A 17,157-nucleotide genomic window follows, 5' to 3' on the forward strand; every position below is an offset into this window, starting at 1 on the left:
AGGCAGTGCTCATCTTTGCACAACTTGAGATTCAAGTATAAAATGCAGCAGATGGGGATACTGTTTAGCTGTGTAACCTGTTATGGTGGATTTGCTTTGAAACATAGAACAGGAGAAGTCCATTCGGGCCATGAAGTCTGCTCCACCACTGGCCATTCACCACCTTCATTCTTGGGTTGTTGTTGGTGTGGCACTAGTTGATTAGAGGTAATGATTTGGCTTCTGGTAGGTTCCCATTCCTCTTTCATGAGAGTGATAATTTCATTAGCTTCCAAATGTGTGAGTGAGTTACAGACGAACGTTTTGTGAAAATTCACAAATGAAACAACAAGATAAAAGTTGTGGTCATCGTTTCCCACCCTTTTCACAAATAATCTGCCGATTTTCACAAGTGAGACCCCATTATTGCATTTTGAGCATGTGCCATTTAATGTCTTCTTTTTCATTCCTTTTTCAATAATTTTTATTGAAACAATTAAAAAGATCAAGCAGCTTATCCAAATAAATCAGGTTTTTCCAAAAAAGTTAACAGTACACTCTCTCTGGTGTTGATTTTGTAGGTGAAAATTGCTTGAGCGCCTTTGGTGATGTTGGCCACTATTGGTATTTCCCAATATAATTGCACATTTCCCAAGATATTGTGCATGAAACTCGATGGAATTTTTACTCCTTAGTGAGTAAGCAGGATCTTGAATATACAGAACCCGCTGCTATGTGTGGGTCAACAACCCCTGTGAGCTAGATCCATGATAAGAAGAACATTTCAGTATATTTTGTACATGGACGAGACAAGCTAGGGCTCTATAGTCTTGAAAGTTGATGTCTCAGTGGGTACCTTATAGAGATGTATACATTTTAAATTTTAATGAAACAGAAAACCCAGGATAATATTTCAGATGCACTGAGACAGTAGTACAAGAGGACATACGCTTGGAGTTACAAAGGGCAATTTCAGGACAGATACCAGGAAGTGTTTTTTTTTTTTAGCCAGAGGTTAATTAATGACTGGAATAGGTTACCAGGCAGAATGGTAAAGGTCAGGCCACTAGACGTACTTGAGATACAGCTCGATGGCAGAACGGTTGGAATGATGAGGTCAAATGGGTCGAAGGGCCGTCTTCATTCGAGCTAATCTTGTGATAAGTGGAATGAAAGACTGAATTAGGTCTTTGAAAACTTTTAGACACAGAATGTTGAGTGAGGGGTTTGAGTGTCAGATTCTTGTGACCACATTCAAGACCATCTGTGCTTGATTTTAGATAAAGATTGAGAAGCTCAGATTTGAGCACCTTTTTGTTCTTAAGTTTTTTTAAATTTATTTTAACATTTATCTCCTGAATGTTTGGTGTTAATTTTAACACAGCTATAGTGTATTCCTCAATCAGAGAAGAGAGAAGAAAATCTTTCACTGTTACCAGGAAGTTGCACAAATACCTTAGGATGATCACAGCATTCCAAATAGAGTGGGAGGACGTCAACGGGAAATGTCTTTTAAAGAAAGCCTGACTTTTTTGTCCATGCTTAGAGCAATTTTTAATCAATGTGATTTATTTTAAAATAGCTTTTTCACGAAGAGCTGGCACTGCAGATGGTTGTCAGCACAGGCATGGTGAGAGAAAATGTCTTCAAGTACGCCTGGTTCTTCTTTGAACTTTTGGTAGGTGCATGTACTTTACAGAGGGTAAAAGTCGATTGAGTTGATTTTGGGACAGCGTTATGTGTGCTCTTATAACTGACACTGCCTTTCAATAAATTAAAGGTTAAAAGCATGGCCCAGTACATCTGTCAGATGGACAAGCAAGATTCTCCACGCAAGGCACGCTTCCCAGATCGCTTCAAGGATGACATTGCCACTATTGTGAACGTGGTTACTGCAGAGATTGCGACTATTCTTGTTAAACAGCAAAAGGTGATTTTACTTAATGAGAAACATGGTTCATAATGCTTAGCACTGGGGCAGATTTCAGAGGTGCCGCTCTTCAGACGAGGTGTTAAACTGAGGCCCTGTCTGACTGATCTTTGGGTGGACATTAAAGATCCCAGCGCGCTATTCAAAGAGAGAAAGGTTTCTCCCGATGTCCTGGCAATAATTTGTCGAGATATTAAATCATTGGGTTCATGATCTTTTTGACAAACTTTGCTGGAATATAACGACTCCGACCATTAATTGCCCCAAAAAGCAATCACGACATGTGACAGGAATCATTGTAAGGCTTTGACACATTTCGACATAGCTACAAGAATGATAAACTCCTTCATTTACATAGAAATATTTTTAGCATTTAAGTATTTGAAAGTTCAGTCAGTACATGAAAAGTATCACGCTGGACAATTGTGCCATCTATCTACTTTAGGCCCACCTCGGCTGCTTAATTCATTCAGAACTCTGCAGCTCGTGTACTGTCCCGCACCAGGCTTCGTGACCACATCACTCCCACCCTCGCTCGCCTCCACTGGCTCCCCATCCCCCAGAGGATCGAATTCAAGATCCTCATCCTCACCTACAAGGTCATTCACGGCCTTGCTCCCTCCTACTTCTCTGACCTACTATCCCCCTACTTACCTGCCCTTACCCTCCGTTCCTCTGGCTCCGGTCTGCTCCACATCCCCCGCCCTAACCGCCCTACCATCGGTGGCCGGGCCTTCAGCCTCTCAGCCCCTAGGCTCTGGAACTCTATCCCCCACTTGCCTCCTCCCTTTCCTCCTTCAAGGCCGGTCTCAAGACCTTTCTCTTTGACCGTGCCTTCAGCTCCCCTCTCGACTCTCTACCCCCTTCTCGCTCCCTCCCTTCCCTCCCCTCACCCTGACCATTTCCCCCCTGCTCGGGTCCCGACCCAACTGTCCAGCGCCTTGGGACGTCCTCCCGATGTGAAAGGCGCTCTTTAAATGAAATCTTGTTGTTGTTAAAGCAAGCTGATTTCCAGGTACAGCCTGTTCTTCCCCACATACCCTTTTATATTTGTAATTTTTCTAAAGTATGTCTTAATTCCATTTTTAAAAGAACTGTTATGGAATCAGCTTCAACCAAGTTTTTGGAAGGGCATTCTATACCTGTTGTGAAAAGTCCCACTTTTCACCATGAGGCTTCTTTTTCTTACGTTGCTAACCTTTTGTAGAAATATCGAAGCAACAACATTAGGTTCTTTGCAATGGGAAATAGATAGTAGTAAGAAACCATGTGCACATTGAAAAAAAACTGGACACATAGATAGGAGAATAAAGTTGAGGAATTTGGGGGAAATGCTAGGATATGGAAATGGGGATAATATCTAGAATAGGCACTTGTGTGGAGTATAAACACCAGCAGGACTGGTTGGGCTGAATGGCCTATTTCTGAGCTGTACCTTCTATGAATCTTAAAAAATATATACATCGCTTTCATTATTTGTTTAATACTAGGAAGCAGAACAAGCAGAGAAGATCAACATAAGTTTGTCCTTTTTCCTGTATGATCTCCTTTCTCTCATGGACCGAGGCTTTGTGTTCAACCTCATCAGACATTACTGCTCCCAGGTAAAGAACACATTTCCTCCTTTCTCTTCTGTGTAACTCCAGGACAATATCAAGTACTGTAATAACTATCTACCTGTTGGACTTATTCACTTGGCAAGTTTACAGGTCTGTATTTGGGTGGATATCAGTGCTTACAGCTATTAATTCCGTTGTTCGGATGAGATGTTAAACTAAGGTTCTGTCAGCCTGTTAAAGATGCCACACCACTATTTGAAAAGAGGAGAGTTTCTCCCTATGTCTTGGCCATGGCATAACTACAGTGATACAGTCAAGCCAGAGCCCACAAGGTTATGGGAGCGCAACCCATTGGCAAAAGAATGTTGTGGGGCGGAGACATACTTCATCCCCAAGTAATATTTGAGCCATTTCAGAAATAATCACCTGTCTCCTGGGCTCAAAATTGGCCAGAACGCACTGGTATGGCGTACCAACAATTATTATTTTTAATTCGGAGGCGCTCCCCGCCCCTCTCCCGATGACTTCCGGCATTTCACATTATGATGCTGCTGATATTGTGATGCGTAAAGGTAAGCACAAGGTAAGAGTTCGGAATCGGGAAGGGGCCCCTTAACCTATTCTTGCATCAGAGCCCCCGTAACCCAATCTTTCATTAGGCCCTTGTTACACCACTGGTCTTGGCCAACAATCACCCAAATAAAATTGGTCATTCACTCCATTGCTATCTGTGGAACATTGGTGTATGCAAATCGGCTGCCGCATTCGGCCATAAAACACACACAGTCACTCCACTTTACTGTAAATCCTGTGAAGCGCTTTGGGGTGTGCTCCTGACATGAAAGGCACCATATCAAAATGCAAGGATTAATTGTGAAGGTTCACAATCACTCACTCTCTCTGGATGAGATTGAGAGTTTCGTGGAGTCCTGTAGCTCAGTAGTTAGAGCACTCGCTTTGCAAGCGAGAGACCTGAGTTCAATTCCAGGCAGGGCGAAACCTTGGGCAAGTTTCCTTACGCCACACGCCTAATAATAATCCCTCCAAAAAACAATAATAAATTGGTCATTTTTAATCCAGGACTGTTTGTGGGACATTGCTCTGCAGAATTGGCTGCCGCGTTCGCCCACAAATATACAGTCAATTCACTTTACAGTGTGTTCTGTGAAGCGCTTTGGGACGTCCTCCCGACGTGAAAAGCACTATATCAAATGCAAGGATTATTATTATTGATGTGTGTTGAAGCAACAGTGTGCACACTCAGAAAAAGGAAAGGCTCAGCTTATTGTCCATCAAGCGTGGTATGTACTGCACAGCATTCACTGTAGCCTGGAGTCTCAATCTTCGTTTCTGTTTTTCTCATTGCATATTATATTATGCTGTAGAAACTCAGCTTCTATCAGTGAAGTGCTCTGAACAATCACAAAATGTATCGTTGAGTTTGATACAGAGCCTTATATAGTCAAAGCTCTTCATAAGAGGATTTCCTGGAGACCATTACCATTTATTTACCTGTTCTGTATTGAAGCGTCATCTTAGACTGTGAGCTCCAGAACCAATAAGGAGAGAGAGAGTTCGGATTGTTTTAATATTTCACTGGCTTACTTGTTTTTAACCTGTTATTTTCTAGCTGTCATCCAAGCTACAGTCGTTACCCACCCTTATCTCTACACGCCTGGAGTTCCTGAGGATTCTCTGCAGCCACGAGCACTACCTAAGCTTGAACCTTTTCTTTGCCACCAGTCTGTCTGCTCCAGGGTCTCCGTGTCCCTCCATATCATCACAGGTAACTACTGCCACCCGCAGATCCACATTCCCATGGGTGTCATTGTGCATGAGCCAGTATTATCATCTGCTCATCTGCTTTGTTAAAATGATAAGTGGAGGCCAGCGTTGAAGTTTCAAATCTGTGTACTGCTAGGTTACACTTTGTTTCGGACATTTCACAACAGAGCCCGCTGTTCTAAGTGAAAAGATTTCTTGGATCCGCACATATCAAAGTGTTTATGTAAAACAACGATGCATAGAGGGGATTAGGAAGGACGGTAGAGGCCAGGACTCAGGACTCATATAAGAAACATGGCGACACTGGGGTCTATCATAGACTGATCGCTAAAAATAGTACTTTTTAATATAAAACATATAGTTTGTACAATTGTTTTTCTTCCAGTTGGTTTGTGCTTCTGCTCCCAGCTTTCTCATGCTGGGGTCACTGAATGGCTTTCAATATCTGTAATGTTTGTTAACCAAACCACAGTTAAATTCATTAGTTCCTTTATTTAAACCTTACACTTCCACACTCTTCCACAATCTGCCCAGTTACTTTCCTAGGATCCTTGTATGCTTGCTCCTCATTGGCAATGATCAGTTGCCAATTATGTCATGAAAGCAATGTGTAACAGTATCCTGCCCAAGTGGCCATTGCTCATGGAACGTCTTAGCAGTGAATATCGGCAGGAACTCAACGGTTGAGGTTGTTGCATCTGGTCCTGACCTCTCCTCACCCAGCTGTCAGACACGTGCACAACCAGTAGGGAACAGGAAACCCAACTGGTTTTCCCCTCCCTAACCTCAGGAAGACCAGAGCCCAGTTTAGCCCCCCCCTGCAGGTCCCAGCTGAGACCAGCAAACTCAGTGTGGATTGGGATCCGAACCATTGATCTGCAATTTAAATCCCTATTGATGATACTTTCTTCTAGTTTGACAAAGCAGGTCCATTTTTACATTGTGTCCCTTATATGGATTTGTTGCATTAAGTGCTGTTAGTTGTCATTTATCAAATACCAATGGTTATACTAGATTTGGGCAATATATTAGGCTTTAGATGTCATTTTATTTTTCTTGAATTTATGTCTCAATTTTCTGAATTTTTTTTATAAAAATCAACAGAATTCAAGTTCATGTTCCAGCATCCACGACCAAAGGATAGCCAACATGTTTGACCTTTCACTTGAATATCGCCAGCAGCACTTCCTGACTGGGCTTCTCTTCATTGAGCTGGCAGCAGCCCTGGATGCTGAAGTAGAGGGGTATGGCCGTCTACTTTGTTCCTTGTAACAACAACAAATTGCATTTATATAGGGCTTCACATCAGGTGGAAGTCCCAAGGCGCTGGACAGTCAGGGATTTGGACCCAAGTTTGGGGTTGGGATCAGAAGCGGTGGAGGGAAAGAAGGGCAATCAATGGCGCAGTTGAAGAGAGGGTCTTGAGATGAGCCTTGAAGGAGACAAAGGAGGGAGTCAGGCAAAAGGACTGTGGGATGGAGTTCCAAAGGGTGGGGCCAGAGAGGCTGAATGCCTGACCACTGTTGCTGTGAATCTGCTGTGCAAATAGTGGAAGATGACATCCAAAAAAGCAGGGTACTATTAGAATAGATCAGCAGTGCCACCTGAGTGCTAACCACTCTGGTTTGATCCTACCCTTCCCTGCAGTTCCTAGTCTCACTGGTGCCACCGAGAGGAAGGACAGAGTGGGTCCTTGATAAATTAAGAGAAGTACAAACAGGAGGGCAAGCCATTCCCAGCTTCATGGCTCTTTGTGGGACACACCTGTGTGGAAATTTGTTGCAGCATTCACCTATAAATGCACAGTAACTACACTCTGCCAGGGGAAGCACTTGAGGCATTCTTGACATAGGTACTATATCAAATACAAGGATTATTGGTATATTTATTATCAATTAGAGGAATAGGAGACGGTTGGTCACGGAGCAGAACATGCAACAAGAAATGCTTGACATTCCAGTATTTGCTTCTTCCACAGGATAGCTAAGGTACAGAAGAAGGCTGTCAATGCAATACTCAGTCTACTTTGTTCACATGATCTGGACGTTCGCTACTCAAAACCTGACATGAAAACGAAACTAGCTGCCTTGTACCTGCCTCTGATAAAGATTACAACAGATGCCCTGCCCCAGCTCTATGACTTCACAGGTATGAGCTTTTCCTGTGCAGAGTTCTGCTAGAGTGAGGGTTGCCTTAATATCTTTGCCGTTGCCAGCCGTGAAGTATTGGTCATGTGGCATCAGATGTTTTGCAGGGATCAGAGGTGCATTATAATGACTCTCTGATGGTCCTCCCAATGATTTTTACTTCTCTTCAAAACATGGTTGTTTTTGTACGTTACGAATCACAGATGGCAAAATCGATTCCCTGTGAAGATGTTTTCCCACCGTTTTTTTTAAATCTAACAATCTACCACGAACAGAACTTTTACCTTTCTTCATGAACTCTAAATGTCGCCTTGACGTCAAGAAGTTCAAATAACCGTAACTGAGGCCAGAGATGAGGCCTGGGAATCTGACAATAATTGCTCCCAGTTATTTTTGTTCTCTCCTGTTTTGGGCATAGGCACAAACAGGAAGTGACATTGCGATGACCCACTGACCCAGAAGTCAGACTATTTTTCTTTTAGGGCAGGAGCTGGTCAGTGTGCTCTCTACGTGCTGGCTGGGTTTGCCCGTACACATCAAAACCCATGATTGTGCCTCACTATGAAACAAGTTGGGATTTTATGGACCAAAAGAGCACATTATAACAAAGCAGCACTTAGGGTTACACTGTACTTACAAACTTGGATAAACTACTACAGAAGGGTAAAAACCATAAATATGTCCTGCCTTCCGTTCAGCGTCACAGAGGGATGTGTCTGGACAACATTGTGTGAACAAACCATTTGTTACTTTGTCAGTGAGACACGAGTCAGACATCCCACTGATAAGGCTGATTGTCAGCCAGGAGCCAGGCAGTGAACCCTTTGCTCTCTGTATATGCAGTTATAGCCTACTTGTCATGCAGTGTTCTCCTTAATGTTTTGGGGAAGTGAATTTCACCTCTGCATCAACAGGTCAGCCTCCACCATCCCCGGGACTGCTTTGACTACTTTTGTTATTTCAGATGCTCGAACTAGGAAGGGACGTCCCATGAGCTCAGAGGGTGATGGGGATAACGTCAACATAATCAGCCCGCAGACTGCCATGTCTATTGCTGGAAGCTCGATGAACACAATGCTGAGAGCCACTATGACGAACTTTTCGCCTCTGGTATGCTGGGAGCATGTTTCTGTTTAGTTCTGCTTTGCTCCGCGCAGGCGATGGTGGGAAGAGCGTCAGGTAACGTGAAGGTGCTGTCAGCGGCTGCCTGCTGCCCTTCACTGACGGGGAAATGTTGTTTCACTTCTGGCTTTTGGTCTGCGCTTGAGGGTATCCTGATTGGCTACTGTAACAAACTAGGCTGGTGAGCAAAGCCGCAGCCAAGGCCGGTAACTGATGCTGAACATCAGTCACCTTTACTTTCAGCCCACCCTGCACGGCTCCTCACTGATCTCAACAACAACAAGATTCCATTTATAGAGCGCCTTTCACGTCGGGAGGACGTCCCAAGGCGCTGTACAGTTGGGTCAGGACCCGAGCAGGGATGGGGTGGGGAAAGATGACTGAAAGTTGTGGACATGAAACAAGTTGATGCTCACTGAGTGAAGTGAGCAAGCGCTCTGAGATGCCATCCAGCGTGGAGGGCGCTATATAAATCCAAGTTGTTGTTGTTGAAGTGAGAGGCCTTGTCAGTCACGTAAAATTGGCAGAAAGTGATACTTTGAGGGGTTGTCAAAGTGATGGCATTAAGTGGAGCCTTGCTGCTGGAGAAAGCACTTCACCAACTTAAACCATAGTCACACTGATTCATGAGATCTTGGCTTCAGGATACAGGAGTCAGAGCCAAGGCCTCGCAGTTTGATGCAATATACGGATTCTTTCCTGGAGAAACTGTAATTTTTGCTGGGAAATGCTTTTTCCAGTGGTGAGAGTTGCCAGTAGAGAGGTTTCAACTTCAATGGCATTTCTTTAACACAGCAACGCTTTTTAATGTGAATTTATAATGCTGACCTTACTCCTTTCAACAAAAACAGTGCCCCTTCACTCCCCAATGCTTGAGTCAGGAGAGGCATTGCCCAGGAACTGAGCCTAATTTGCTATTTCCGAAAGCCACCAAGACAATTAAATGTGGGGAAAAGTGTACAAGGGCAGGCATGACCCATGAATGTATACACATGTTATGTGCTGCAACACGTTCAGGGATCCCAGGACTCTTGCAATTACCATCTACAGAAGCATGCAGCAGCCAAACCAGACTGAGCATTCCACACACATTCCACCTACGGGTGGAAATTTCCGAATCTCTGCATGGAATGTGCACTCTATCCCCGGCAGGACGGACCCTGTTTACCTAATCCCAGAAAGCTAGTTGACAAGAGCCAAGATTGTGCATTGGGGTATTGCTAGAGCTTTCTTTGTAATACTGTATTTTGTATCATATCCAGCAAGCTTCCTGCTTCACACACGCATCGCTTTGAGGTGAGAACGGAGTTCGACTTTCCTAGAGCCTTCTCAATCTAAACACAATTTGTGTTTGCATTGAATCACACAACCGGTATAAAACTATTGCTGGGAAAGATTAAAAGGAGAAAGCACAAATGCTGAAATAAAGACGACAAATGTAGGTCAAGCAGCATCTAAACAGAGAGGTGAACAAGCATTGGGTGTGAGTTATGATGGAGGGTCATACCCCAAATGTGAACCTGCCTTTTACTCTCGGAAGATGAATGAGATGCTGTGCATTTGCAGTATTCTCTGTATTTTATTTTGTGAATTATTCCCCCTTTGTATAGATAATACACAAAAAGGTGCTCTTTTTCAGATGTGTGAAAAGGGTTTAAAAAGCACTGTGTACTGCTTCCTCACCTGGAAAACGTGTCTCTGGACATCAAATGCATCTTGTCCAGGGAAGTTCATATGCATCAGTTATGGCAATTTGGGGTTGCAATCCCAGGATTCCCAGGATCCCATACGGTAATGGTGCTCCGAAATTCCGGGATTGCAACCCTAGTGGCAACTCAAAGCTGAGCTTTTTTTCAACCCCAAGGTAACATAATCCCATTTATGTGTATAAAATGCAAAGAAAACACTGGAAAGATCTAGTTCTTGGTAATATGTGGGTATTACATTGCACTACAAATTGTGCTGGTGCATTTCTGTACATCATAGCACATATATTCCAAGTTTATCAATCTCTATCATAAAAGAGCAAATCATTCCTCTTCTCTGCAGCCGAGTAAACAAATCAGTCCATTGACTTCTGAGACTAGTAGGACAATGCTCATTTGTTTCTTGTGGATACTGAAGAACGTCGATGAAAGTCTGATTAACAAGTGGTTGTCAGATCTCACCGTGTCCCAGATCAACAAGATCTTAGACCTGCTGCACCTCTGCGTCTCCTGCTTTGATTACAAGGTAAGGATGCTGCCCGTTACCATTTCTCTTTCCTTTGATCTGAATTGTGCAGAGTGCTATCTCTCCAATATCAGTATTATTAGATATATTTAAATACAAATATGTATCCAATATTAAGTACAAATCAGCCATTATCTAATACAATGGTGGAACAGGCTCGAGGGGTTGAATGGCCTACTTCTGTTCCTATGTTCCTATATATATTTATAAGAGTTTCTGGGGTGAAATGTACATCATTATCGTGTCAAGTAAAGCTGAGTTGAAGCCAGTGGATTATTAACATTAAACATACAAGTGGCATTCAAAGGAAAACAGGAGGAGGCCATTCAGCCCATCAAGCTTATTCCATCAATTTATGAGTTCTCTGCAGATTTTTTAATCCCAATGCCTCACTCTTATAGAATCATAGAATATTACAGCATAGAAGGAGGCCATTCGGCCACTCGTGCCTGTGCCAGCTCTTTGGAAGAGCTACCCATTAAGTCCTTCTCCCCCGCCCTTTCCCCATACTCTTGCAATTTTTGTCTTTTCAAGGACCTATCTAATTCCCTTTTGAAAGTTGTTATTGAATCCGTTTCCACTAACCTTTCAGGCACCAAACACTTTAATACCTCTCCTATTCAAGGATTTGTCTTTTAAACATCCCTGCTGATTCCACCTCCACAGCTTTCTGGAGCAGAGAGCTGTGACAAAATGCTTGCTGACCGCATTTATAACTGTTTTGGCTCTGATTTTAAGGCTGTTTCCCTTGAGGGAGATCACTCTACCAAGTGGAAGTCATTATTTTAAATGCCTCAATTAAATCACCACAGAGAGTTGCTTAATTCTTCCAGACACATGACCTTGGAGCCAGCCCAGGGCCAAGGAGACCCTGCTTACCTCCGTGAAACACCAGTGGGACAGTCACACTGCGGTTGTGGTGTCGAACTAGTAACTGCATTCGTGCAGTGTGAATTGACAGCTCAGAATTATAATGCTGTCTCGTTGCCTTTAGGAGTAAACAAATGATATAAAAGCAGTAAATTGATGCCTGAGCTTTCAAAGCAGAAGGTTGATGATCTGCAAAGGAAGGTGATTTTCACAAAAGGTGATTTCCACAAAGGGAAATTCCCAGAGCTGGAACTGTTAATCTTCAGATATTGTAACAGGTTGTGACTAGTTCAGTGCAAGTGAGGAATCTGAATGTGGCTTTCAGCCAAAGGATAAACTTGCAAACCTATTGGCATGGTTGAGTTTGTTATCTTCAAATAATCAAATCCCCATCAATGCACCTTACATGATTGTTGAAGTGTTGACCTTTGTGGTAGGTTTGTAACTTTTATGAAGATAATGTGATCTGCCTGTGGTCTGAGAACGAAACAAGTTTCTAGTTTTGTGTTTGATTTCTAAGGGCAAACACGAGTTGATAAGTACAGGGGCGCTTATTAAAGAGGTCCAGCAAGTGATGGCAGTATAGGGTCCCGGTAGTGGAAGGAAACAGTGCAGTGACTTGCCTTTGTGTTTGGGTGGTTTCAGGGCAAATCGGCCTCTGATAAGGTCAGCACACAGGCCCGCCAGAAATCCAGAGACACCAAGGCCCTTCTGGAGGAAGCGCTGCTGAGAAACGCAGGAGCTCGAGGGGAAATGATAAGACGCCTCCGTGGCCCAGGTAATCTACTAACAACAACAACTTGCATTTATATAGAGATTCACATAGGACAACGTCTCGGAGCACTGTGCAAAGGTGAGGATGGAGGCCGACCAGGGAGAAAGGGGAGGGAGAGAGGATCATAGGAGCCTCTTAGGCTATAAGGTAGCCTCGGGAGTCATTTTAGACCTATAAGGAATCAAAGAGGTAGGTATTTAGGTGGGATTTGAAGATTGATAAAATTGGGTGAAGCAAGAGATTGAAGCAGGGAGTTAGAGGAATTAGAGCATAGTGGCAGTCATCGATTGTGGAACAAAAAGATTGGAGGGGTAGGGCTGTGCTAGCTGAGTGAAAGGAGTTGACAGAAGTGGGGTACGAGCAAGTAGGAGAGGTAAGGTGGGGACGGATTTGTATTTGAGTTTGAAGATCCCCCCACCCCTTGAAAATGAGTGTGTGGTAGCACAGAATCCAGTGTTCTGAGACGCTACTCTGCATGGAGGGTGCTATATAAGTGCAAGTTGTTGTTGTTAAAGCTTCTATTCAATTATAATCTTACTTGAAGATTTTCCAGTTTAAAAAAAATTTATGTGCCCAGATGTTTGACATTTCCCTGGAAATACACAGTCACTGTACTTCACAGTTAACTCCTGTGAGGGCTTTGGATAAGTTTTTGATAACGTGATAAGGTGCTATATCAAATGCAAGGATTATTTATTGTTTATCTGTTTGATCTCACATGAAGACCCGTTATCCTAATGAGCAACATGAAATGTTTAAGACCCGGAGCCCCAAATTCCATCTAGTCTCAGCCTTAAGATTATTTTGTCCTAAAATTTAGGAAATTGTGGGAAATTCTTAAAATCAATCTTAATTTGGAAACTTTTTTAATGAATTGCGAGGGAAAAAAGGCTTCCAAATTTAAGAATGTTCCACAATTTTGCACAATTTTCCACATTGTAAGACAATGTCTAACGTATAAAATAGTGAGATTGTAGAATTCGCTGCCAGGTTCAAATGTCACAAAACGCACAAGAGTAAAGACTGAGTGGTTTATAACTTTCCGTAAATGAAATCACTGCCTGGGAATCCACTCCTAGACGTATATTACATCACTTGCATTGTCCATAGTTTCTTTTCTTCACGCCACAACACTCAACTGATGTGTGTCTCAGTTACTTGAGATGAGTTTCTAATTCCTGCACCATTCAACAATTACAGGGAATGACAGGACCATCGGAGTGAATGAAAACCTGCGATGGAGAAAAGATCAGACCCAGTGGCGACAGGGCAATGAACGGTTAGAGAAGTAGGTGCAAAAATCCACACATTTGTTAGTGCTCAGTGCTTTTCTCCTTTAGTCCTGTCACTAAGATCTTGCTATTATTGACTTTGACCTTACATTGTAACCAGCTGGATCGAATATGCAAGAGCAGTGTGCCTGAATAGCCCTTTTAGTTTTTTTATATATATATTTTTAAAAATCTCAATTGCTCCGTTTATTTTCTCAGCACATTTCAGACAGGGAACTTTTCCTGGTGTCTTAGCAAAAGATGCTCCAACTAAATGGTCATTCACTTCAGGGCTGTTTGGTACCTGCTATTCGTAAAATGGCTGCCTCATTTGCCCACACAATATACAGTCATTTACCCTTCACAGCAATTCGCTGTGAAGTGTTTTGAGATGTTTGATGTAATTGGAGCTATGTAAAAAGCAAGGAATGCTAACTTGCTCTATGAGAACTGCGTAGATAAAGACGTGTTCAAACCTCCCATGGGACATCATCAGGAAGCTTTTGCACTGTGCACCAGAGCTATTGTTTTCTTCCCGACTGCCCAGCCACCAGGAAACCCACCCTTGCCCATTGGGTGAGTGGAAATTTCCATCACTGATTGTTCTTTGTGTGAATTAAAGAGGCCATTTGGTTTGTCCCATGATCACTTGTTTTTCTAATTTTTTTAAATTAGACATTCCAGTTCTTTTCCCATATCCAGTAATGTTCTTAAGGTGCAGGTTGTGCAAACCCTCTGCTGCTGACCTACAAGAGATTATTATCAAAATGTCATGTTGTATTATTTCTGCTTATGCTTGGTCTCATTACAGAATTTGATGGTAAAGTAATACGTTACGTGTTTAGCTCCCATTTCTTTTATTGATGTTTTTGCAGATCCAAAGCAGACCTAGATCAGGAAGCGCTCATCTGTGGGAATCTGGTTACAGAAGCTAATCTGATCGTTTTGGATACCTTGGAAACAATCACGCAGGTAACGGCAGTGCGAAGGCATCGGGTTTCTCCGACTTTACTAATTTATTTCCCCTTTCAATGATTCGGCATATCTGATCTCCTTCTAAGTAAAGTGCAGTCCCGTTATAAAATCCCATCCTGCGGTATAGGTGTGTTAACAGGTTTAACTGACCACGTGCTCAGAGGGTTAATGAGTGACCTCCAAAATAGTCTGTCCCTTATGTCTGATTATTGATCCTGATAAGCTGAATTTATTACACATCATCATCCCTCAATCTTTGTGTTTTTATAACTGAGAACTATAGTAGAGTTGAAGAAATCTTGTTCTGTGATGCCTGAGATGCTGTGGTCAGGATTCAGTTTGATAATTTGTACAGGACTTTTCCTGCTGAATGTCGCCGCGGAGAACAATTAATTGATTTAACTGTGTCAAATGTGATTGTGACTAAGTAGTCAGGATTGAAGAGGTTAGGTTTAATGGAGTCTCTCTTTTCTCAACTTGGTTAATTTGATTTTTTTTCTGTGTGCCGTTTTTGTGCCAATTTTTCTTTGTTGCATGTTGTTTGTTTGATGGTCAGCGTGATGGTGTCATTGGGGGAACTAGTTCGGGGGTTTCATAAGATCAAACAAGATTAAATAAAATCAGATTAAGAAGGCCCATCGTCTTATTTGATCTTGTTTTACTAGAATAATAGTCTAACTGTCTTCCCATTCAGCATCAAGCTTGTTCTGTGGAGTTCTGTAGCTAAGTGGTTAGAGCACCTGCCTTGTAAGCGAGAGAACCTAGGTTCGATTCCCGGGCAGGGCAAAATGTTGGGAAAGTTTCCTTACTCCACACGCCTCTGTTTACCCAGCAGTAAGGAGGAACCCAGTTGTTGTCTGGCTCCGTCACTGTCTCACACCGCAGACCGCTGAAACCCTCATACATGCTTTCATTACATCGAGGCTCGACTATGCAAACTCATTGCTTGTCGACCTCCCCAACTCTTCCCTCCACAGGCTGCAGATCATCCAGAACTCTGCAGCCTGTGTCCTCTCCCGCACTAGGCTCCGTGACCCTATCACCCCCATCCTCGCCCAACTCCACTGGCTTCTCATCACACAGAGGATACAGTTCAAGATTCTAGTCCTCACCCTCAAAGCCCTCCATGGTCTTGCTCCCCACTATCTCTGCGACCTCCTAAACCCCTACCATCCTGTTCGCTCCCTGCGCTCAGCGGGCTCTGGCCTGCTTCATGTCTCCTGCCTTGCTCACCCCACTATTGGCGGGCAGGCCTTCCAGCTGCCCCCACCCTCTGAAACTCCATCCCACAGTCCCTCCTCTCATCCCCTCCTTGCCACCTTCAAGAACCATCTCACGATCCTCCTCTTCAACCGTGCTTTCGATCTCCCTGCTTCACCTCCTGCCCTCCACCCTCCCCCACCCCGACCCCCAGCTCGGCTCCGTAACTCTGTCTGTCCAGCACCTTAGGACATCCTCCCGATGTGAAAGGCGCTTTACAAATGTAATTTTGCTGCTGTTGTTGTTTGTCGGTTGACGGATCACTTTTCTAGGGGTAATAATCCCTTAAAAAATAATAATAACAATTATTTGTGGGACACTACTGTGCGCAATTGGCCCAGAAAATATTCAGTCAATTCACTTTACTGTGAAGCGCTTTGAGATGTCTCGAAGATATGATAAGGTGCTATATTAAGTGCAAGGATTATTATTATATTATTGTTCTAAATGAGTTTAGTGTCCTGTTCTCTGCCATCCTTCCCTGTAACACATTTCAACTGTGAAAATAAATATTTATTGGCATCTATACTAAAATGTGCACATCATAACCCTGAACCACTGCCCTCTTGCCCCACCACCCAGTTGTAATGAAAGCAAAGTTGCAGTTATATTTTCTCATTTAGCATCTTATATTCCTTTTAAAACATTCATTCTGAGATGTCTCGTTTTGAGGCTGAAGATCCCAAGCTGATCTTTGTTCCTCAAAGTTGATCTCAACATTAGGAATCGGCTTCATTGCTCTCTCCTAAACTGCTTCCAGATCTGTGTCGACACCTTGTTTTGCAGCATTGTACTGCAGATGAAGCCTGTCTGGAGCACTGCATCCCTTGGGAATGGCAACTGGAGAATAATCCCTAGCAATTAGAGAAATTACTGTACCTGAAAGTGCAGGGTACTTTCCTTTAACCTAATATAGCTGTATGTTGAATGTTTTGGGGGGAAGGATTGAGAAGAAAAAAGTAATCTGAAATGTGTTCTATTTATTGAACCCTGCAGGCGATTTCTGTGTCTGACAGTAAGGACAGTGTCCTCGGAAATGTACTCAGAGTTCTTCTTCACAGCCTTGGTTGTAACCAGAGCTCCTGCTACCTGATGCATTGCTTCAACACCCTGAGGGGTCTTCTGGCAAAGGTAAAACCAAACCTTTATAACCTCTGGAACTTTCCCCTCCTTCGAGCACCTTACCCTTTATCACCCCTCCAACCTTTCCCCCCAAATTCTCCTTATCTACCACCCCCCAAACCCTCCCCCA

At 43.2% G+C, this 17,157-nt stretch overlaps 1 protein-coding gene across 2 annotated transcripts in view; it reads left to right on the plus strand.

Moving 5' to 3' along the window:
* dock8 (dedicator of cytokinesis 8) overlaps positions 1-17,157 on the plus strand; it is a 100,134-nt gene that overhangs the window by 65,880 nt on the left and 17,097 nt on the right. For both annotated transcript variants that reach the window (XM_007892636.2, XM_042332898.1), the window contains 12 exons: positions 1,562-1,657; positions 1,760-1,909; positions 3,400-3,513; positions 5,099-5,254; positions 6,358-6,497; positions 7,232-7,401; positions 8,365-8,510; positions 10,572-10,754; positions 12,270-12,402; positions 13,600-13,687; positions 14,546-14,642; positions 16,902-17,036. In XM_007892636.2, the coding sequence (XP_007890827.2) occupies positions 1,562-1,657; positions 1,760-1,909; positions 3,400-3,513; positions 5,099-5,254; positions 6,358-6,497; positions 7,232-7,401; positions 8,365-8,510; positions 10,572-10,754; positions 12,270-12,402; positions 13,600-13,687; positions 14,546-14,642; positions 16,902-17,036 (1,608 nt within the window). The remainder of the gene's footprint in view (positions 1-1,561; positions 1,658-1,759; positions 1,910-3,399; positions 3,514-5,098; positions 5,255-6,357; positions 6,498-7,231; positions 7,402-8,364; positions 8,511-10,571; positions 10,755-12,269; positions 12,403-13,599; positions 13,688-14,545; positions 14,643-16,901; positions 17,037-17,157) is intronic.

The sequence above is a fragment of the Callorhinchus milii genome, unplaced genomic scaffold (assembly GCF_018977255.1).
Source record: "Callorhinchus milii isolate IMCB2004 unplaced genomic scaffold, IMCB_Cmil_1.0 Scaffold1, whole genome shotgun sequence".
NCBI classification, from domain to species: domain Eukaryota; kingdom Metazoa; phylum Chordata; class Chondrichthyes; order Chimaeriformes; family Callorhinchidae; genus Callorhinchus; species Callorhinchus milii.